The 21,675-nt window shown below is 49.6% G+C and overlaps 1 protein-coding gene across 3 annotated transcripts in view; it reads left to right on the top strand.

Annotated features, from left to right (window-relative positions):
- LOC139061146 (phospholipid-transporting ATPase ABCA3-like) overlaps positions 1 to 21,675 on the top strand; it is a 131,574-nt gene that overhangs the window by 14,941 nt on the left and 94,958 nt on the right. For all 3 annotated transcript variants that reach the window (XM_070540769.1, XM_070540768.1, XM_070540767.1), the window contains exons 2-4: positions 8,274 to 8,569; positions 11,854 to 12,105; positions 18,914 to 19,217. In XM_070540769.1, the coding sequence (XP_070396870.1) occupies positions 8,274 to 8,569; positions 11,854 to 12,105; positions 18,914 to 19,217 (852 nt within the window). The remainder of the gene's footprint in view (positions 1 to 8,273; positions 8,570 to 11,853; positions 12,106 to 18,913; positions 19,218 to 21,675) is intronic.

The following is a 21,675-nucleotide window of genomic DNA, read 5'->3' as shown; positions in this document are numbered from 1 at the left end:
AGTGCCGAATGACGTCAGACACAGAACTGAGGCTCTCCTTTCCAATTAGAAAATTGTATACATCCTCAGCCACTCCTTTCAGCAAATGTCCGACTTTATCTTCTTCTGACATGCGAGCACTGACCACCTTGCACAGCTTTAATACTTCTTCGATATATGTTGTGCATGTCTCACCTGGTAGCTGCGCCCGTTGAGACAGTGTCTGCTCCGCACGCTTCTTTTTGGCGACTGAGTCCCCAAAACAAGCCTTTAGCTCGTCCACAAAATGTTCCCACGTCGTAAGCGCGTCCTCGTGGTTCTCATACCACACGAGGGCGGTATCGGTCAGGGAGAACACCACATTGGTGAGCTGAGCGGTTGCATCCCATCCGTTGGATTTGCTCACTCGTTTGTAGTGGACGAGCCACTCGTCGGCATCTTCCCCCGCTTTGCCTCCGAAGGTGGGTGGAACTCAGTAGTATGGCAGTGGACTGCTAGGCGCTGCCCTCGGAGTGGCTCCTTCTTCTGGCATGTCGAAGATGGTCACGGCTGATGGCGAGAGGCCGGCAAGTCGACGGCTTCGACGAAGCTGCGGCAGTGATGGTTCCGTTGTTGGGAGCGTTACCTTGCACCTCCACCACTTTGTTGCGTGCGAAGGAGACCGTTTGTAACCCTTACGGATGAAGGGGACCGTTTACTTGAAGTCGCGGAGGTGAGCGCAAGAGCGGTCAGCTGGTCTATCAACTGAGCGTCCTCCTCTTCTTCCTTCCTCCACCCGTGACCGCAAGCACGTTGACTGGTCTTCGTTTTCTTCATGCGTAACAATATATATATATATATATATATATATATATATATATATATATATATATATTGTGTGTGTGTGTCACATTACTTGGGCCAAGATCTCAAAAATGGAGGGCCCGTCGGAAACAAATGAACCGAACGCATACTATTCGCACTGGCCTATAGTAACTCAAATATTATATATATATATATTGTAGCGGGTAATATGCATGTGGCACTGTGCGGACTGCCACCGCTGCGGCGCGAGACACGAGCGCGGGTTGTTGATGCGAAGCGCTAGGACTCGTGATCTAGAGCTACCTGCGATCCCTCGAACGAGCTACATAAACCCCATTTCATTTGGTGGAGGTGCGGGGTAACCTCGAAAACTGGAACTCCGAAGCCGGACGCTACCGACTGCTGCGACCATGCCTGACGAAACCAGCCAGGAAGATGCACCACAGCCTCCGACGGTCATCGTTTCCGGTGCATTGCGCCAGCGTGATCCTGCCATCTTTAGCGGCACCGATGATCATGACGTGGAGGATTGGTTGTCATCTTACGAAAGGGTGAGCCAGCATAACAAGTGGGACGACGTCACAAAGTTGCACAATGTGCTGTTTTACTTAACCGGCGTTGCGAACCTCTGGTTCCGAAACCACGAACACGATTTCACAACGTGGAGCAGATTCAAGACACGTTTCACAGAAGTGTTCGGGCGCCCCGCTGTGCGCAAGCTTCGCGCAGAACAACGCTTACGGGGGCGCGCGCAACATCACGGTGAAACATTCACAAGTTACATCGAAGATGTCATTGACCTGTGTAAGCGCGTGAATCCGTCAGTGGCGGAACAGGACAAGATAAAACACATTATTAAAGGCATTGATGAGGACGCATTTCAAATGTTGCTAGCGAAGGATCCGCGTACCGTGGCCGAAGTTATCAACTTGTGCCAAAGTTTTGACGAGCTACGGAAACAACGCATCTTAGCTCGGCGCCCACCGCCTACGGAAGATTCGTTAGCAGCATTGGTTATTGGCGACAACCACACAACTTTGCTGACGCAAATAAAAGAATTTGTGCGCGAGGAGGTCGCGCGACAGCTCTCGATTTTGCCGACCACGGAGAAGCCTTCTCAATATTTGGCTCCAGCGATCCGACAGGTAATTCAAGAGCAAGTGACCGAAGCTCTTCCACCTCCGTGTCAGCCGGCTCCCGTGGCCGCGCCTCTGACGTATGCTGAAGCCGCTGCACGGGCGCCTCGTCTGCCGGGATTCTCTCCTCCGCCTTCAGCGCCTCTCCAGCCGGTGTTCTCTCATCCGCCCTCGCCTCGCCAGCAGGTCGCTCCCTTTTTCAGCGCACAGCAGCAAGGCACAAATCCTTGGCGTACTCCTGACAACCGCCCAATATGCTATGCCTGCGGTACACCGGGACATGTAGCGCGCTTCTGCCGCCGGCGCTTGCCGGCCTTCGTGGGCACCGCGCGACCACCCAGCTCCGGCTTCCGACCATACCGTATGCCTCAGCGACCACCACCGGAAGTCTACGCTGCTGATGACATACCAGCACCGCAGTCACAGCTCTACAATACTCGTCGCTCACCTTCCCCTCGTCGGCGCTCACTCTCACCCATGCGTCGTAGGCCCAGTGCCAGTACTACTGAGGCGGAAAACTGATTTCCGCAGTTCCTGAGGCACGAACTGCGTCATCGTCGGAACATCAAAGTCCTCGTTTTTCCCCCGCTAACGTTATTGAAGTGTCTGTTAATGGCATCAAATGTCTTGCCCTCGTCGATACAGGTGCTGCTGTATCTGTGATTAGTGAGAAACTCAGCCGTGAATTACGGAAAGTGACCATGATGCCTTCGGTATTATTGCTTAGAACAGCCAGTGTACAGCAAGTTCAACCAGTCGCTATGTGCACTGCCAGGGTGTTGATTCGAGACATTTTGTATCCGATTGATTTCTTTGTGCTAACTTGTTGCTCCCACGATGTGATTCTCGGTTGGGATTTTCTGTCACGCCATCACGCCGTCATTGACTGTGCACGTGCTGAGGTTCAGTTCTCCGTTCTGTGCGATATGCCATCTCACGACTTTCAAGTTCATGATGTAACCAGGATCTGTGTAGCTTCAGATACTGACCTTCCCCCTCACAGCGCGGTATTTGTCCCTCTTTCATGCGCATCGCTTGCCGAAGCGACGGTCATGTTTTCACCCGCTGCCGTCTTCATTCGCCGCCAGCCTATATTGTTGCCTTTCGCTCTCCTCACGGTTCACCATGGGGCTGCAGAAATACTAATTTCTAACCCAAATTCGTACACTTTGGCTTTGCACTGTGGCGAGACTATTGGTACCATCCAGTCTGTGGACGCTGACGTTATTGTGCATTTCCCTGTTCCCGTCGACGTGGATACTGCCAACGTAACAGCACTGGCACCCCATGTGCCATCTAACCGAGTACCACCGGATGTTTTTTGTTGCTCTATTGCCGATGACCTCGAGCCGACACAACGTGAGCGGCTTATTACTCTTTTAAATGATTTTCACGCCTCTTTTGACTGCAACCAAGCATCATTAGGCCGCACAAGTACCGTCTCTCACCACATTGATACGGGACACCACGCACCATTACGCCAGCGTCCGTACCGCGTGTCATCCACCGAGCGTCGTGTCATCGCCGAGCAAGTTGAAGACATGCTTGAACGTGGTGTTATCAAGCCATCCTGCAGCCCTTGGTCATCTCCTGTAGTACTCATTAAGAAAAAAGATGGCTCGATTCGTTTCTGTGTGGACTATCGTCGCCTCAACAAGATTACACGAAAAGATGTCTATCCTCTACCGCGCATAGATGACGCCCTAGATTGTCTTCATGGTGCCGAATTGTTTTCTTCTTTGGACTTACGATCGGGCTATTGGCAAGTGCCAGTGGATGAATCCGACCGCTCCAAGACAGCTTTTATTACGCCTGATGGCCTGTATGAGTTTACCGTAATGCCATTCGGCCTCTGCAATGCACCCGCGACGTTCGAAAGGATGATGGACAATCTTCTACGAGGCCTCAAATGGAAGACGTGCTTGTGTTATTTAGACGACGTGGTAGTTTTCTCCCCGGATTTCACCACTCACCTCTCTCGTCTACGCGAAGTTCTTACTTGCCTTACCACCGCCGGCCTTCAACTTAACTTGAAAAAGTGCCGCTTCGGAGCCCGCCAGCTGACCATACTTGGCCATGTCATGTCCAAAGACGGCGTCCTTCCCGACCCTCACAAACTTCGTGCTGTCGCAGAATTTCCGGGGCGACTACAGTGAAAGAGCTCCGCAGTTTCGTCGGTCTTTGCTCTTATTTTCGCCGCTTTGTGCGCAATTTTGCCTGCATCATCGCTCCCCTGACGAAGCTCCTGGCTGGCTCTGGTGCCCTTCGCGACTGGACTCCGGCGTGTGACCAAGCCTTCACCACTTTGCGTCGTCGGCTTACCTCACCGCCTGTTCTACGCCACTACGACCCGAGTGCACCGACTGAAGTTCATACCGACGCCAGCGGCGTTGGTCTTGGGGCCGTCCTTGCACAACGGAAGCCTGGCTTTCCAGAATATGTGGTTGCATATGCGAGTCGTGCTCTCACGAAGGCAGAATCCAATTATTCTGTCACGGAAAAAGAATGTTTAGCTATAGTTTGGGCCTTAAACAAATTTCGTCCTTACTTGTATGGCCGTCCGTTCGCCGTTGTGACAGACCACCACGCGCTCTGCTGGCTTGCGTCACTGAAAGACCCGTCGGGGCGTCTTGGACGTTGGGCTCTTCGGATCCAAGAATTTGACATTCGCGTCATTTATCGATCCGGGCGCCAACATTCTGATGCAGATGCGCTCTCTCGTGCGCCCATGCGATCCGACGAAAGGCCACCTTCATCCATAGAGTGCCCGGTTGCTACGCTTGCTGTTACTGACATGCCTTCTGAATAGAGAAAAGATCCGTGGATTGTGTCTCTCATTGACATTCTTAGCAGTTCTTCAACGTCTACATGCCCTCGAGCCATTCGTCGCCAAGCCACCCACTTCGTGCTACGGGACGCCATCTTGTACCGCCGAAACTATCAGCCCGACGGTCGCTAATGGCTACTAGTCATCCCTCGCCATTTGCGTTCCGACGTATGCACGTATTTCCATGCAGACCCACAACAAGCTCATGCTGGCGTCCTGAAAACCTACGAGCGGCTCCGCCAGCGGTACTACTGGCGCGGCATGTATTCTTATGTCCGCAAATACATTCGGTCATGTGCAGCCTGTCAGCGACGCAAGACATCTTCTCATACGACAGGCCCTCTGCAACCTTTACCGTGTCCTGCACGTCCTTTTGATCGGGTTGGCATCGACCTTTATGGGCGTCTTCCATGCAGTGCTACCGGAAATCGTTGGATAATTGTCGCAGTAGACCACCTGACAAGATATGCTGAAACTGCTGCACTTGCTTCGGCTACTGCTCGCGACGTCGCCGCATTCATCTTACGGCATTTCGTCTTACGGCACGGCGCACCGCGAGAACTGCTCAGTGACCGAGGCCGTGTCTTCTTGTCCGAAGTTATTAATGAGCTACTCGCCGCGTGCCGCACTATTCACCGCACCACTACGGGGTATCACCCGCAAACTAACGGTCTATCGGAACGATTCAACCGCACCCTTGGGGACATGCTCACCATGTATGTTGCGTCGGATCATTCCAATTGGGACGATGCCCTCCCTTTTGTGACGTACGCATACAATACCGCCGTTCAGGCTACCACAGGCTTCTCACCATTTTTCCTTCTTTATGGGCGTGAACCATCCACTACCCTCGACACCGTACTACCATATCACCCGGATGCCTCTGAATTCACCCCTCTTTCCGAAGTTGCTCGCCATGCTGAAGAGTGCCGCCAACTGGCTCGCTCGTTCACGTCGGATACCCAAGGAATCCGTAAAGATCGCCACGACAACGATCAGCCCACACAGTCCTTCGCCGTGGACTCTCACGTCTGGCTTCGGCTGCCCTTCCAAGCTCCAGGCCTTAGCCCAAAGCTTGCCCCGAAATATCAAGGTCCGTACCGGATCGTCGCGTGCACTTCGCCTGTGAGTTATGTGGTCGAACCGGTGACGCCATCTTCGGACAAACGCCGCCGTGGCCGCGAGACTGTTCACGTCAGCCGCCTGAAGCCGTACCACGACCCCCTTATCGTATCATCGCCTTAGGTCGCCAGGATGGCTCCTCTTCGCCCCGGGGGAAGTTGTAGCGGGTAATATGCATGTGGCACTGTAGTTGTAGTGGGTAATATGCATGTGGCACTGTGCGGACTGCCACCGCTGCGGCGCGAGACACGAGCGCGGGTTGTTGATGCGAAGCGCTAGGACTCGTGATCTAGAGCTACCTGCGATCCCTCGAACGAGCTACATAAACCCCATTTCAATATATATATATATATATATATATATATATATATATATATATATATATATATATATATATATATATATATATATATATAGGGTGTTTCAGCGAACACTTTCAAATTTTGTTAAAGGTTGCATGTGACAGATAGCTCAACTCTAGCTTACGAGCCGGTTACTCAAAGCGGTTGGCACCACTTGCACACAATATTGAAATGCAACGTTTACTAATTAACAAGAAGTCACTAATTAACTTTATAGCGAATTATCTTATAACCCATAGTGCAATTCAAAAATTCTAGCAGTGGACTTCGCGAGGCGGATCCACTTGGAAAGAAATCTCAGGACGACACCAGTTTCGAGACATACATTCCCAAACTTTGCGGACAAATGCATAGGCGTTCCAGTTACTTGTGTGCTTCAGTGCATGAAACGACGTTTTTTAAACAAATTAACTGGAACGCCAATGCATCTCTCCTCAAAGTTCGGGAATTTATATCTCGAAACTGGTGTCATTTTGAAAATTCGTTCCAAGTTGAACCGCCTTGCGAACTCCACGGCTATAATTTGTAAATTCCGATATCGGCCATAATGTATTTAATTAAAAACTTAATTAGTGTGCTTTAATAATTAGTGCATTTGCATCTCATGTTTTCGTGCAAATAGTGTCCGCCGCATCGAGTAGACCAGCTCATGAACTAGAATTGTGACATGTGCCACAGGCAACTTTTAAAGATTTTTGATAGTGGTGTTTGAAACACCCTGTGCATATATATATATATATATATATATATATATATATATATATATATATATATATATATATATATATTTATATATATATATATATATTGCTCTTCAAGAAACTTCGTACCCGCCGTGGTTGCTCAGTGGCTATGGTGTTGGGCTGCTGAGCACGAGGTGGCGGGATCGAATCCCGGCCACGGCGGCCGCATTTCGATGGGGGCGAAATGCGAAAACATCCATGTGCTTAGATTTAGGTGCACGTTAAAGAGCCCTAGGTGGTCAAAATTTTCACAGTCCTCCACTACGGCGTGCCTCATAATCAGAAAGTGGTTTTGGCACGTAAAAGCCCAAATATTATTATTATTATTAAGAAACTTCGTGTGACCTCGAAGAATTCTTCACTGAAGTGATGGCCTTATATAAGAATTTACAAGACCTCATAGCAGGAGACAGTTCAATTTAACAGCCTGAGTCCACTCCTAACATGAAGAACATCGGGCGTCTCTCTGGGGTGTAGTCTTCCTTCGTGTAATTGTCGCTATCACTGATACTGCTTCGCCTTTGCGGAGAAACTGCAGCATTTCTCTCTGTCTCTTTTTTTTTCTGTGACTGCGAGTATAATTGCTGCTGTGCACGACTGCTGTTGATTATGACTTCGAGTGAATCCGGCTTTGCCTTATTTTGATTACTGGGTGAATTATACAGTGTCTGCCAACTATCATGCACCACCAAGAGCAGTTGCGTTAGTCCAAGAAAACGTAGTGGATATTGTTTGGAGTAAAGTGGAGTAGCCGCCAGTAAGTATTTCGTTCCTGAAATTTAATTAGACAATTGCAATTAAATATTTAGTTCGAAAAGTACTGTTCTAATCATCAAAGTGTCAATGAGGCATTCGTAGGCAACCCCATGCAGCCCCAAATGACATGTAACTGCTTTGTCTTCGGAGACGTACAAATTGCGTACAATCTTTTCCGACTGGCAAACAAACCTAACAAAATATGAAAAATACCACATGATGGTGCTCCCACCCACATCCCCCATAAAACAGCACCGTCAAATAAGCTGACTGAAAGCAACTTTATTGCTTGTCGAAAACCCGGAGGGAGAGCGCATCACCTTGATAATGATCGTGAACGACTTGCCGTTTTAGACGCCTTTTTTCCGCAAGAACACTCGTGGTACGCGAAGACGTGTACATAAGGCATCTTGGTTAGACGAAGCGTCACAAGGTGTCACTACCAGTGCCCGGTAACTTTACCGGTAACCCGGTATCAAGCGCGCGCCATTGCGAATAGAGAGAATACCGGACTCGCTATTGACTCACTAACGGTTGCACACAGGTCCTTCTGGCGACGGCTACGCGAACCGCGCTGGGGCGCGGTCCATGCGCATGGTTCCGCTGCTGTGGTGCCGGCAGCTGTTCGTAATCCTGTGGAAGAACGTGTACTTGCAGCGCATATGCCGCCACTACGTGTTCACCGTGATCGAGGTGGTGTTCATGGTGGCCATGCTCCTGGGCATCCAGAAGGACTCGGTCGTCAGGGAGCCCCTCGTGCAACGGGGGGCCACCGTGTACAGCCCCATAGGGTACAGGGCCTTCTGGAACACGCAGCGCGACTTGGCTCGCATAAGCACGGTGAGTCGGATTGACCCGCCGAGGTCCAAGCTTTCCCGGCACTGGTCGATCGAAACAAGCTGCCCGCCCTATGTTTGCATAATATGAACAGGGTGCCTCGTTTATCGAGGACACCGGGCCTGGAAACTTGGTATGCGAGTGTAACTAGTATTACGTCGTGAGATTCTGTTTCAGGACGACAAGTTGCGTTAAGAAGGATGCAAGTGGGTGCGCTGCGTTAACGCTAGCTGCAACTTATCATTGGGCTCCGCACTGTCGTGACTGAGAAGGGCGGAACGAATTATCGCGGCGATTATAATGAAATTATTCCCATTCTAGACCCGTCATCGCTATTTCGCGACACAGCGTATTTGAGTTCTTAAATGAATAGAGCTTCCTACAGGAAGTACCGGAGAAAATTATGATTCTAATGTCTACGGGTTCTGTAAGAGCGGCGGTTCGTTCGACCTTGGGAATGATGGAGAGCACGCGGATCGTTTAAACTTAGTTCTGGCTCTAGGTGGCTTTACGACTTCGTGAATATATCATTTTCGGCAACGTAATGCGTTATACATGATACGATTTCCTTGGTATGTTTAGAAAAGCATGAGTGCTTGAATATCTAGAAAGGCAAAGCGTAACAGACGGCGTCGCAAGAACGCTTGAAGCAACAATCATGAAGATTAGACAAATTCAATCACTAACCATCATTCTCTTAGCATAGCTGTACGATGGCAGCGCTATATTTCCCGCTAGTAATTTTTGCCGGAAACGACGCTTATATGTGAACGGGACGCTTAAGCGAGAGAAGTCCTCATTCTGACGTCACGTGCAGCCATCCGACAAAAAACTAGTCGACCTGTTAAGCCATGCACCCGGTACAGAAAACAGTGCCCTACACACGCAGTTTCCAAAGAGGATAAACGCTCCAAGAAAGCCACATAGCTCCCATTCAGCTGCGAAAATAACAGCCATTGCAGGTTGTGGTAGGTTTTCTGGAACTGCCCTTTTAATCTCTTACCACTTGGCCTCCTTTAGCATCGTAACACCCGAGTTTTCAACCGACGAAACACGTTTGAGTTGTACTTGGATATAGTTTTATGTGACAATATCAGATTAAGAATTATGTTTTGTACATGAGGCTTCCGCCCAGTGCGAACACCCCATGATACTTCGCGGCTGCATAAACTCACCCGCCACGGTGGCTTAGTGGTATCGGAGTTGCGCTGTTAAGCACGAGGTCGAGGGCTCAGATCCCGGCAACGCCAACCGTATTTCGATGGAAGCGAAATGCAATTAACGCCCGTCTGCCACACACTCGGTACCCGTTAAAGAATGCCGCGTGCTCGAAATTATTCCAGAGCCCCCCTACTACGGCGTGCGTCATAATCATATCGCGGTTGTGGCACCTATGACCGCAGATCTTAATTTGCGTTCATTCAGGTGCAAAAATAGTTAAGTTCGAAAACATGTCACTTACTTTTTTAATATCCTATAGCCTTTAACCCGCTTTAACCTTTTATAGCCTGTTTTTTTCTAACTGAACAAACATTTGACTTTCTCGAATAACGGATTTCATGTGAGGTTAGAACATATTTGATGAAAAAAAAAGTTTTACACATGAAGTTTCCGACCAGGTTGAATGCTCAAAGAAACTTCACGGCTGCATTCATTCAGGTGTAAGGTTGCAGTCGTCATTTGTGCATTACTGACTGTTTTACAGGCCAACGTGAGACTCAAGATGGTTAGCCTGCCGGTTCAGATTTTGCAAAAACGCACGAATGTGCGGCTGTCAAAACATATCGTCAAGGCTAATGCGCGTGCTAGAGGCCCATTTAAGTTCCTTGTAACAAACCCACAAATTTCACCCCTAGGTAGCCAGTGGTGTGAAAGTGTACTTTCGAAAGTTCCGCCCTCACATAAAGGTACTTCTAGTGCAACTCCATTTGCTTCGCTACTGTTTCAAAGCCGCAGATTTGTCGCATTGGTGGAATCTCAAGTTGGGCGTCACCTGTCCGGCTTAGCGAGGTTGCAGCAGTAGCAGTTGACACGAGCACAGCCTCGTCGGCCTAGCTTTGTGTGCCCCGATGACGAAGGCGATGTGTGATACTTCTCTAAAGAAGCACGCTGATGAGAGGCTGCTGTGCAGAGAAGTGCGGCTCACATCTGAATACATTTCAGGCTAGCTACTGCACTCCTCGTGTCCCAGTGGCACATTCCGAGAAATTCCGGGCATATTCCAAGGTCATGATTGTATTGCGCTGAGTGTTGCACTGACAAACATAAGGAACAAGACGAACTAGGGATGTAGCAGCCCGATGTACTCAAAATAACGTTTATTCAAGCAGTGAACGGGGCTAGTTGGTGGATAGTTGTAACACTAAGCGCAAAACAATCATGAACGTTCACTAACTAACCCCGTTAGTTCCCAGGCATCGCCCAAATATTCCCAGGCATCGCCCAAGAGTGGTCACATACCCAGTGGCCATGAGTAGTTGTACACTCGGCAAGACGCCATCCATCAGCGAGTCGTCTATTCGGGCCCACGTCCAGTGCCAGATAACATTGGGCCAGGTTGTCCACATGGCAATATATCATCAGCAAGGTGGAAGGAAAAGGCAAACAAAGCGTTGCCTCAAGGAGTATTCACGCTGGGAGAGATTGAACGAGTTTCAAGGTCAGGAGGTTACATGTGTAGTTACACAGATTTGCGAAGTTGTAGCGAAAATTAGCGCGACGTCGTGACGCGGATCAAAGCATCGCTGACGTTCTGCGGCACTGAGGCTACGCATGATGGCTTTGCACATGCAGAATGTCATGGTTATGCCACCCATAGACGCAGATTTTAATTTGAATTTAAAAAAGACTGCTGCGAGTATTTTTTTTTCTTTCGAATACGCTCGCGTGTAAAAACTGTAGCGATGACAGGCACAGAGAGAGAGAGAGAGAGATAGCATGTCGTGACGTCATAGGACATCCCTCTGATCAATGCCAAAACGGCAGGATCGCAAAACTAGTATTACTGTAAATTATTTGCCAAATGTATCAATATAATCATTCTTAAAATAAATTTCTGATCGTGTACAGGGTTCGGAGTTTCTCTGACACAAAGAAAAAGAGAAGGTCATCGAAAATATCACTTCAGCACCCCGTTAACAATTGTAGAACCATGGGGGGGGGGAAGCCACTTCACCAGATTTTCGCGGAATCGGTTCATCCGTCAGCGTGCTGACTTCCCTGCACACGCCCCCCACGACGGCTCTGTCACAGAGCGCTCTGTCTCTTATTGGCCGCCTTGCACGCAGGTGTACTTCGCGCCCAGCAGCAACTACCTGTCCGCGCTCACTCGCGCCGCCTTCGCCGACCTGGGCGTCCACAAGGTGGTCGAGGTGCCCACGGAACAGCAGTTGCTCGAGCGCGTCCGCGCCGACGCCAACAAGTCGCTGCCGGCCACCAGCGTGGCGCTGCTTTACGTTAACCACGTGGGCGTCAACGACACGGTGCCCGTCAGCTTGCACGTGACGCTGTTCGCGGGACGCCTGCCTTTCGACTTGCAGGTACTACGGGTGGTCGGCGCTGGTGACGCGTTCAAAACAGTGGTGGTCGCGACGTCGCCTTCGGCCACGTGCCGTGTGCGGAAGCACGACTTTCGAGATTAGCTTTTTGTTACTCTGACGGATGTGACGCGTGACCGAGAACAAGCGGCAGCTTGCCATGGCTTCCTCCGAATTATAGGGCGAGATTGGTTTGTTACTCGGCCGGAGAGGGTGACGGCGGGCGCACAGACCCCTGCACTTTTCTCTTGAAATTATAGAAAACGAAATTTAGCCCTCACTGCTGCTCACCGCTGTAACACGTGTTTTTTTTTCAAGAACATTATAGCGAATTTGCCTGCGCCTGCACCCCTGGCAGTGACTGATGTTTCAAACTTGGCGGCTTTGTTCACTTTCGGCGTTTGAAGCACGGCGAAGCCAGGCCTTTCGAGATGGGTCGCCATTAATCACTGGGTCGTCGGGGGCACTTTCGAGAGGTAGACCAAGAGAGCTTGACATTCTTTTTAATAGAAAGCAGGTAAGTAGCAGTGCCACGTGCCACATTAAACGCTCTGTACCATAAATTGCGATCTTGCTGCAAAATTTGAGCAACAGAGCAGCGGGAAGCGCGAGATCTTCGTATAGTTCTAGAAGAAAAGAAAAAAAGCACGTACTTGTACAGTTTCCTACTAAAATTGCTTGAGGGGAAGGCATTGCAGTAATTCAGCTACCATGACAATAATGCTGATTACACACCGATGCCACTAGCGGCGAGCGGCGATGGCGACGTTTTTTTTTCTAATACTCGGAATCAAAAACGTCTACTTTTTCAAGCATTTTGTAACGCATCCTCTCGTACATTAAGCGCATAATTTCGCCCGGATGCTGTTATATTTACGTTGTTAGATATGGAGCTGTTTCCTGCGATTACTTCGAGTTCCCCAAACCACTTCGAGTCGCAGCACAGCTAATTGAGGAATGCCGAAGCAGGAAAGCACATTCCAGAGGAGCGGCCGAGCAAACAAGTTTAAGGCAACAAGTTCACGTGCCAACAAGTTCGTGCGCCGCCGGGATTAGCAGGTGGGCCTCGGACAATGGAGCATGAGCAGCCCTCCCCTTCTCCTCGTTAGAAGTGCATTGCCAGTCTGCGAGGCAAGACCGCAGAGAGCCGCCAGGTGTGACACCGCGACACGGGCGCCTACCATTGGCTGAAAGTGGCGTCATCGGAGCGGACTCTCCCATTGGTCAAACATGACGTGACTTACAGTGCTCGAAGGGCTTATAAGAAGCCTTCCAGAGATGCTGGGACATGCCCTGATTCCCTGATTCACCTCTCTCGAACTTCTTGCCGCGGGCCGCAGCGTCCGAGTTGCTGCCGGCCCGTAATGTCTGTACGACTGTTAATTGACGCTTACCTCCCTGTACATAATGGAGAATAAATCCCTCCCAAGTTTGGGTTTTCATCCCGAAGTCCGTCCTTCAACCCCTACATCTGGTTGGCAGCGGTAGGATCGCCTCCGAATGCATCAGCTGGTGGCAGCGCTACGGATGAACCTTCGTCGAGAGAGATCCTAAGGAACCGGGAAGAGCGAAGAAGAGAGAGCCTTCGCCGAAAGAGGTCCGAAGAAACTGGGAGTAGCGAAGAAGGAGCGAGCCTTCGACCCAGGGAGTCCGGAGGAACCGGCAACAGCGGACGAACGAACCGGATGGCAGGGTGCTGCAACCGTAAGTGAGCGCGTGGTTTTTTTCCTTATGATTCGCCAGACTCAAAGGTTGTGTGTTCAATTTTGATAGTTCTGGGAATCGGGAGTTTGATGCACTGTGTATTTGCACAAATTAATTAAGGAAAACCGTTTTAACCACCTGTCGGGGCAGCTGCCATGGATCTTAGAAGGTTGACGAGGTTAGACTTGTTGTTGGTGTGCGACGATTTGGGAGTTGAGGCGGACGAACGGATGAAAACGCCAGCTATCATAAAGGCGATTCAAGATAGTGGCAATGATGATGAAAGCATTAAGCTTGCTTGGGAGGTGATACAGGAGCCACGGGAGCGTGTGCGTCGTGTACGTTTGCGGGAGCGTCGTGAACTTAGGAGTAAGCTTAAGCGTGAAGAACGCGAGAATGAACGGAAGCAGGAGCTTCAAGAACTTACTCTTAGGTGTGAGCGTCACGGACGTGAGAATGAACGCGAACGTAAGCTTGAGCGTGAACAAAAGTATGAGAGAGAGAAGGCAGCACTGATCAAAGAGATACAGTATTGTGATCAGTTATTGGCTCAGAGACAACGGCTGTCTGAGAATTCTGTACGTAGTACAGAGCGAAAGAATGAGGCAGCATCGAGCGGATTTTCGCCAGAAGCCGACGAGAAGAGTAGTGCCTGTGAGATTAGCTGCAGATTCATAAGTAAAGGGAAAAGGCTAGCTGCTAGCGATGCCTTAGTGGCAACAGAGGCCGTTAAAGGCGGCAAAGAGAGCGACGAGGTGCTGTGCCAACAGATGATTGTGGAGACAGCTAGGCCAGCTGCGAACAAATTGGCACAGTTACCGCGTGTGTGCGTCGCTGGTAAGGTTAGCGAGGTTGCTAGCGAGGAAAAGGGTACTGTTGACGCGACAGACGCGAGCACCCATGTAGAGCCAGATCTGCGTGCAGAAGTGAAGTGCGAGCTGGACGGTGCAGTTGAGAATAGCTCTCGGGGTGGCGAGCTCCATAGCTCGCGAGAGAACAACTGCATTGTTCAGGGATCGGTGCGGCTCTCCGCCAGTCTAGGTAGCCTAGATAGGGATGATTCCGTTGTTAATCATTCAGACTGTGCGCGTGAGACAGCGATCGATACCGACGGGCTGTGTGCCGATGCACAGCGTGCGCTGGGCAATGTAGTAGAGGGCAGTTCGCAAGAGTGCGAGTTGTCTAACTCGAGTAAAGCCTGCTGCATTGTTCCAGAGTCGGTTGGGCTGTCCGCCAGTCGAGGCAGAGAGAGTGTTGATTTAAGTGAGAATCACTCAGACTGTGCGGGTAAGAGACCGATCCGGGCCGACGAGATGTGTACCGGCCAGCACGAGGCACGAGAAGGCGACATGAAAGTGAGTGCGAAGAGAAAGCGCCGTAAAAAGAAGCGCAGTAAAGACCGGAAGACGGTAATTAATGTAGCGCCGCCAAAGATGGCGAGAAACCCAAATGGGCAGGGCGCGAGGAAAAAGATGCGGTCGTCTCGGACGATGTTGACGCATCGAAAACGTTCAAGCCACCGGTCAAAGGGGGACCGCGAAGAATATTCTGCACGGACGCGGACAAAGGGCACGAGGCTGTTAAACTCCTCGTCGTTCCGTAGTTCTTTTCATAGCTCAGCGTGCAGCTCGAAGAAACGCAAGGCGGCAGGACGAGACCAGGTGGCGAGTAGCGACGCGGTCAATCGAGTTCGTGTTGAAAGCGGGGCGCGGGGACGCAAATTGGCAGGAGACCGTAACGTCTTGAAGGAGCTGATAGTGAATCAGCCCTTTTGTTGTCTCTCGGCAGCCAGAGTAGCTTTCAAACCACGCCCACCGCGGGTTCGACTCAAAGTATGAGTCAGACGTAAGCGTTTGGAAAGGGAGGCCAAGAGCCCTTCCGTAGAAATGAAGCGAGTTGTTTTGTTTTTTATTTCGAGCATCGGAAAGTTTTCGCGAATTGAGACTAGGATTTCTTTCAATGTGTAAGGTTTGAGCTTTGTTTGTTTTGGTTTGAGAAAGCTCCGAGATTTGAAAGACGCGTTTGTGTAAACATGTAGTCTCGCGAGATGCTCATTAATAAGTAGATAGGCTTTTTTTTTGTGTGTGTGTGAGTAACCTGAGGGTCAAGGTTACTGTTGAGAGGCCTATCGTAACGCGCGTGTGTTTTATTTAACCTTCTTTCTTTTTAAGTGTTGAATTTTCTAAGGTTAAGCGCGTAGATTTTCAGTGAGTGCATGATTTGCACGGAGAAGCGTTCTTAGTTCCATTAGCGCGTGTCCTGTGTGGACGGAAGGAAGCAGACTTTATGACTGGGTTGCTAGTGTGTGTGGAGGGCAGCCGTATTCTGACTTCTCTGATAAGTACGCGTGGAACGAGTTATTAAGAGACGCATTATTTTAAGGGTTCTGCGGAGTGTATAAGTCCCGCAAGTTTAATTGTTCGTTTAACTCACGTGTCCTGTAGGACTTTCAGGGAAGAAACGTGAGTAAGCGTAAATGAAAAGTTTGCCTACAACGCAAGTACGCGTTTTGTTTAGTGACCACAAGGCTGGTGCGCTTGTGATTACGTACTTGTGAGGTTGACCAGATTGTTCAGTGGCACCAATACGTGCGATAAGTACGCCACTGCGATAGATTGGAAACATGCTGTTCGTGTAGTTAGGCCACTTAAGTTATGTTCGGCTGTTTTCATTTGTTGTTTGCATCGTCAACGACCCTTTTGTTTTGCAACAACAATAGTACTCTGGTCTTGTCGGCAATCGAGGAGAAATGGATAGCTGTTTGGAAGGGTGGTTGGAACTGTTTTGTCAAAATTGGGGAACTAAAAGATCAGGGTTGATTTTGACTCAGTAATAGCCTGGCGAGTCAGGGGTGAAGAGCCTGCGCTTACGCGTGGTGCAGCGCTGTGTTGTTTGGTTTGTTTGACGTATGTTCTCCAGGGCCCAGGATCCCGAGGGTTGTCAAACGAGGCTCGACCCCAGTACCCTGCAGGTTCTTTCAGCGTTCCTCATGGCCAGCGAATTGAGTTCACCGGCCATTCAGAACAACCGGGGCGAGGACGAGCTGTTAGATATGGAGCTGTTTCCTGCGATTACTTCGAGTTCCCCAAACCACTTCGAGTCGCAGCACAGCTAATTGAGGAATGCCGAAGCAGGAAAGCACATTCCAGAGGAGCGGCCGAGCAAACAAGTTTAAGGCAACAAGTTCACGTGCCAACAAGTTCGTGCGCCGCCGGGATTAGCAGGTGGGCCTCGGACAATGGAGCATGAGCAGCCCTCCCCTTCTCCTCGTTAGAAGTGCATTGCCAGTCTGCGAGGCAAGACCGCAGAGAGCCGCCAGGTGTGACACCGCGACACGGGCGCCTACCATTGGCTGAAAGTGGCGTCATCGGAGCGGACTCTCCCATTGGTCAAACATGACGTGACTTACAGTGCTCGAAGGGCTTATAAGAAGCCTTCCAGAGATGCTGGGACATGCCCTGATTCCCTGATTCACCTCTCTCGAACTTCTTGCCGCGGGCCGCAGCGTCCGAGTTGCTGCCGGCCCGTAATGTCTGTACGACTGTTAATTGACGCTTACCTCCCTGTACATAATGGAGAATAAATCCTCCCAAGTTTGGGGTTTCCATCCCGAAGTCCGTCCCCCAACCCCTACAACGTGCAATATCTGAAACATTAATTTCTTTACGCAGGGAAATATGTAGTTGAAGTTGGCCGTTACGGAAACGAAATGTCTGGGAAGGACAAGCTTCCAAATTGTGAAATTCTTTTGTGCAACTTTATAGTCCCTCGCCGCCTTCGACTGCGTTGTCTTTCCCTTGACAACCATGTCGCGCTGAGAAACCACTGGTTCTCGCTCTCTTTCTCCTTGTTGTTTTTAATGCATGGAAGCATTAATGTAGAATGTACGCGTGTTTTTGCTGCTGGATAGCTGACCGTTCTCGTGGGCCAATCCCGAAGGCGATGTAGTCTAACGCAGTGTCTCAGTCAGTCAGTTAGGACTGCATTTGGAGCGCACAACTGTTATCAAACATCCAGATGGCAGTGAATGTGACCTTCGGACTCGGTAGAGTGCCGAAGAAACCATGCTACAATCACTTATTGAGGCAAAAGTCTCATGTGCCCCATGAAGCGGAAAATCTGACGAGCGTCCGGCGTTAACATCCCATGGCAAGAAAAATCACGCGACCAAGTGATGACGTCACGTTCCCGGCGCTGGAGCTGCTGTGGCTTGCACTGCAAAATCGCAGTGTGAACAGCCACGGCGTCGTACATACGCCGCGGCCCACACCCAGGAAAATGACTTTGCCCAACGCGAAATTTGAGTTGATTCACGTTCAAAACCGACCGTGGCCCACTCCCAAAACTGACTTGGCCCAACTCCAAAATTTCGGTGCCCACCCCAAAAATATGACTTTGTCCGATTCGAAAATTGAGTTGACACACTTTCACAACTGACCTGACCCACTCGCAAAACTTCCTTGGCTCACCGCCAATATATGGGTGGCCCGCCTGCAATATTGTCTTTGCCCAATTCGAGCCCACGGCCAAGTGAAATTTATCGCGCGGAAGAGTCAGAATGCTTTCACATTCAATGCACATAAGGAGGCAGAACTGCCTCTTACTTTTGCTCGACACATACGCTCTTGGATTCTAGCTCACCTAGCTGGGTTCTTCCCGAAGTGGGCATTGACGTCAACAATTAAGTACACTGGGCTTGCTCCGCCCTAACCGCTGAATCCACAAGTGAGTCCACCAGTGATGTCACCGGTGAAGGCACGGTAAAAATCGCAATCAGTGAACTGTCGGACATTGGTTAACTATGTCAGAAGATACGCATGTGTCTAATTGTACATACTCCTATGCAAAATTGTACATAGAGATAATCTCTAAGAGTGCAATTTCACATAAACATTTTCAAGTTCTGAACCTGCTGCGCACATTTCGCTTTAGAAAATTACCACGCTTCGCGAATGCGCTTCTACTAAACCAAACGACAACGCTTCGCATCACGTATCGCTGAAGTCGTTTTGTGACGGCCAAATATTTCCATAGTGCTCATTTACGAGCGCCCAGTACCTCAACGGAATGCTCCTGAGCGTGACGAACGTGTCTCTACGCCACGCAGGTGCAGTACCAGCAGAGGCTCGTCTCTCAGCCCGAGGGACCCGTGGCCGAGGAGCGTTTCCCCGAGATGAACACCCTGTTGCCGGTGATGGGGGCGCTGCAGCAGCGACACCTCCAGCTGCAGGCGGAGCGTTTCGGCTACCGACACCCGCTGGAAGAAGTGGCGCTCAATCGCTTTCCCTATCCCTCCTACTTGCAGTACAGTGACACAAAAAACTACGCCCTGGTGCTCACCCGCTTCTGCATCGGCATGCTGGTGCCGTTCACCCTCTTCGTCGCCCGCCTCGTGGAGGAGAAGGCATCCGGTGAGTCCGCGCGTGGAGAGCTTGACGCTGGACGCCGAGCCGGAGACGAAGACGAATTGAGGAAACGCTCGCGCGGTGGTATATCTTACACTCTAGAGAGGAAGAGAAAAAGAACAAGAATAAGGAGATGTGCCCAAGCATTCTGGAATGAAAACCATATATAGCATGCCTGCCCGAGTCAGCACCGCAGGCTGCTGGTGCTCCTTGTTGGCTCGGGCAGCAATTACCGCTATGGCACATTACTGGCAGCGCAAAACTGTAAGGACCGCTCAGTGGCGCTCAACGGGACATGAGTTATGAGTTGTGAATGCGTAGCTTTCGCATTCACAACTCATAACGAGGGCTTAGGTGTTTCGGATCGTTTTTATGCGACAGCTTTTCCTCGACTACTCCGCGCACCTAGGAGGGTGTTCTCGCAAGATAAATTAGAGAGGGTAGCAAGAGTAAGAAGGAGGAGGATAAGAGAAAGAGGCACCTGATTGGTTGGCGCAAGAGAAAGCCACCACGCAAGATGTGACGTCACCACAACTGCGTGAGACCCGTGCCCCATCAGCGCGCGCGCAGTTTGAGTCGCCACTATCGCGTGAGTTTGAGCATGATTGTTGATTTCATCGTACTTTCACTGTTGTCTTTCTTGAAATTTCTTGAAAGGTCTATTCTACACCGAAATAATTTTGGATAATCTTACATACTGAAACTGAGCGCATAAGGCTTGCCTTGAATCCTGGGATGGCAAGGAGATAACACTGCTACATAATAAAACTATTGCTAACTTGTTAACTTTGACGATCATCACAATGTAAGTGCCCCACATAAGAAAAAAAAATGCCTGCACAGGTCATTCTGTCTATTTCTTGCCTGCATGTAAGTTTCATTGAGGACACCTATAAACTTAATTGGAAGTAAATCAACTCGACCAAGAGAACGCTGTCTTAAAAGAATAAAAACATTCTGGTCACAACTGCGTATGTAAAATGACAGACGCGTCCTTGATTCACACAGAATCCTGAGAGGAGCAGTGTTACTCCTTTGCTTTATGCGCTGTTTTATTCAGCGCACTCTCTCGTTCCTCTTTCATCGGAGTCCAAAACGATTGTGAGCGTAGTTTTAGATGGACGTTGAAGAAATCCAAATGCTCAAAACGATGCCGGAGCTAACCATAGATCAATGAATGAATTATTCTCACGGTAGATACAATGCAACGAAAGAAGGCTTGTAAATATCCACAAACGCCAACTTTCATCAAGATCTTACTCCGGAAACGGCATGCTCACACGTACGTATGTCTGTCTATACTATCGTTAAAGTTGTGAATTTGGCTAATGTGCAGTTCACATCTGCAATCATTTACTGCCAAATCGGCAAGAACAACAAGTTCAGCAACATGCAACAATTGTGCCACTGAAAATTGATTTAAGGCGTATTCTTTCAGGAAGTCAAGTTAACCTTGCGATGAAATAATTGATGCAATGCTAAAATGCCTACGCACTTTTCTGTCTCGTTTCCTGATATTCCGGTAACGGCATACATATACGTACGTATGCATATGTAGGCTGTTAAGCCTACATTGAACTGTGAACTGTGCTAACGTATAGGCTGTTAAGTTGTGAACTCTGCTGACGTACCCGTTTCATTGTCGATTATATAATCATTGACTGCCAAGTCTAGAATAACAGCAACAAGTGAAGCAAGTGAAACAATGTGCGTTAAGCACTACTCAAAATCGATTTCAGATGTATCCTTATAGGAAGCCAAGTTAACGTTGCGATAATAGAATTGGTGCAATGACAAAATCTTGAGAGAAAAAGAGAGAACAACTTTAGTGAAAATGCCTGCAGAGTCGGTTAGGCTCCCTCCACGCAGGGAGGACAAGCTTCTACCGCATTTTTACCTCTCGTTTTCTTATATAGAATGCGTCCATCATTTGACGCCTTAGCGTCTTTCTCTGATATTGAGAATCTCGTGCATTCTATAGAGAGCCGGATGATTGTCAATGTAAGCAAATAGCCTCGACGAACGGAAGAACGAACGAACGACAGAGAGAGAGAGAGAGAGAGAGAGAGGACGAATGAACGAATATTAGAGACTTTTAGCCTGTCCCCTATTCCGGTAAACGGGAGCGGTTTGGGCGGATTACCGGATTTGCGGGGGCGTAGCTAGATTGCTGCAGCCGCCTGGTAGCGTAGAGTTCAACCAGACAAACACAGAGCTAAAACTGCAGTAACCCACTATATCCTGCTTCGCTAGTGGTGCAAATTTTTGGCAGCGGCGTAATTGTGAACACGATTACGCCACTGTCGAATATTTACACCAGCAGCTAAGCAGAATATAGTAATTAGCTCTGTGTTTGTGTGGTTGAGTTTTGCACCACCAGCTGGCGCCACCGATCTGGCAGCTCACGTTTACGCCCCCGCTATACCGGCAAACCGCCTGCACTTGCCGGAATACCGGACACGCT

This window comes from Dermacentor albipictus, chromosome 6 (assembly GCF_038994185.2).
Source record: "Dermacentor albipictus isolate Rhodes 1998 colony chromosome 6, USDA_Dalb.pri_finalv2, whole genome shotgun sequence".
NCBI lineage: Eukaryota > Metazoa > Arthropoda > Arachnida > Ixodida > Ixodidae > Dermacentor > Dermacentor albipictus.
This window is presented reverse-complemented; position numbering and strand designations above follow the sequence as displayed.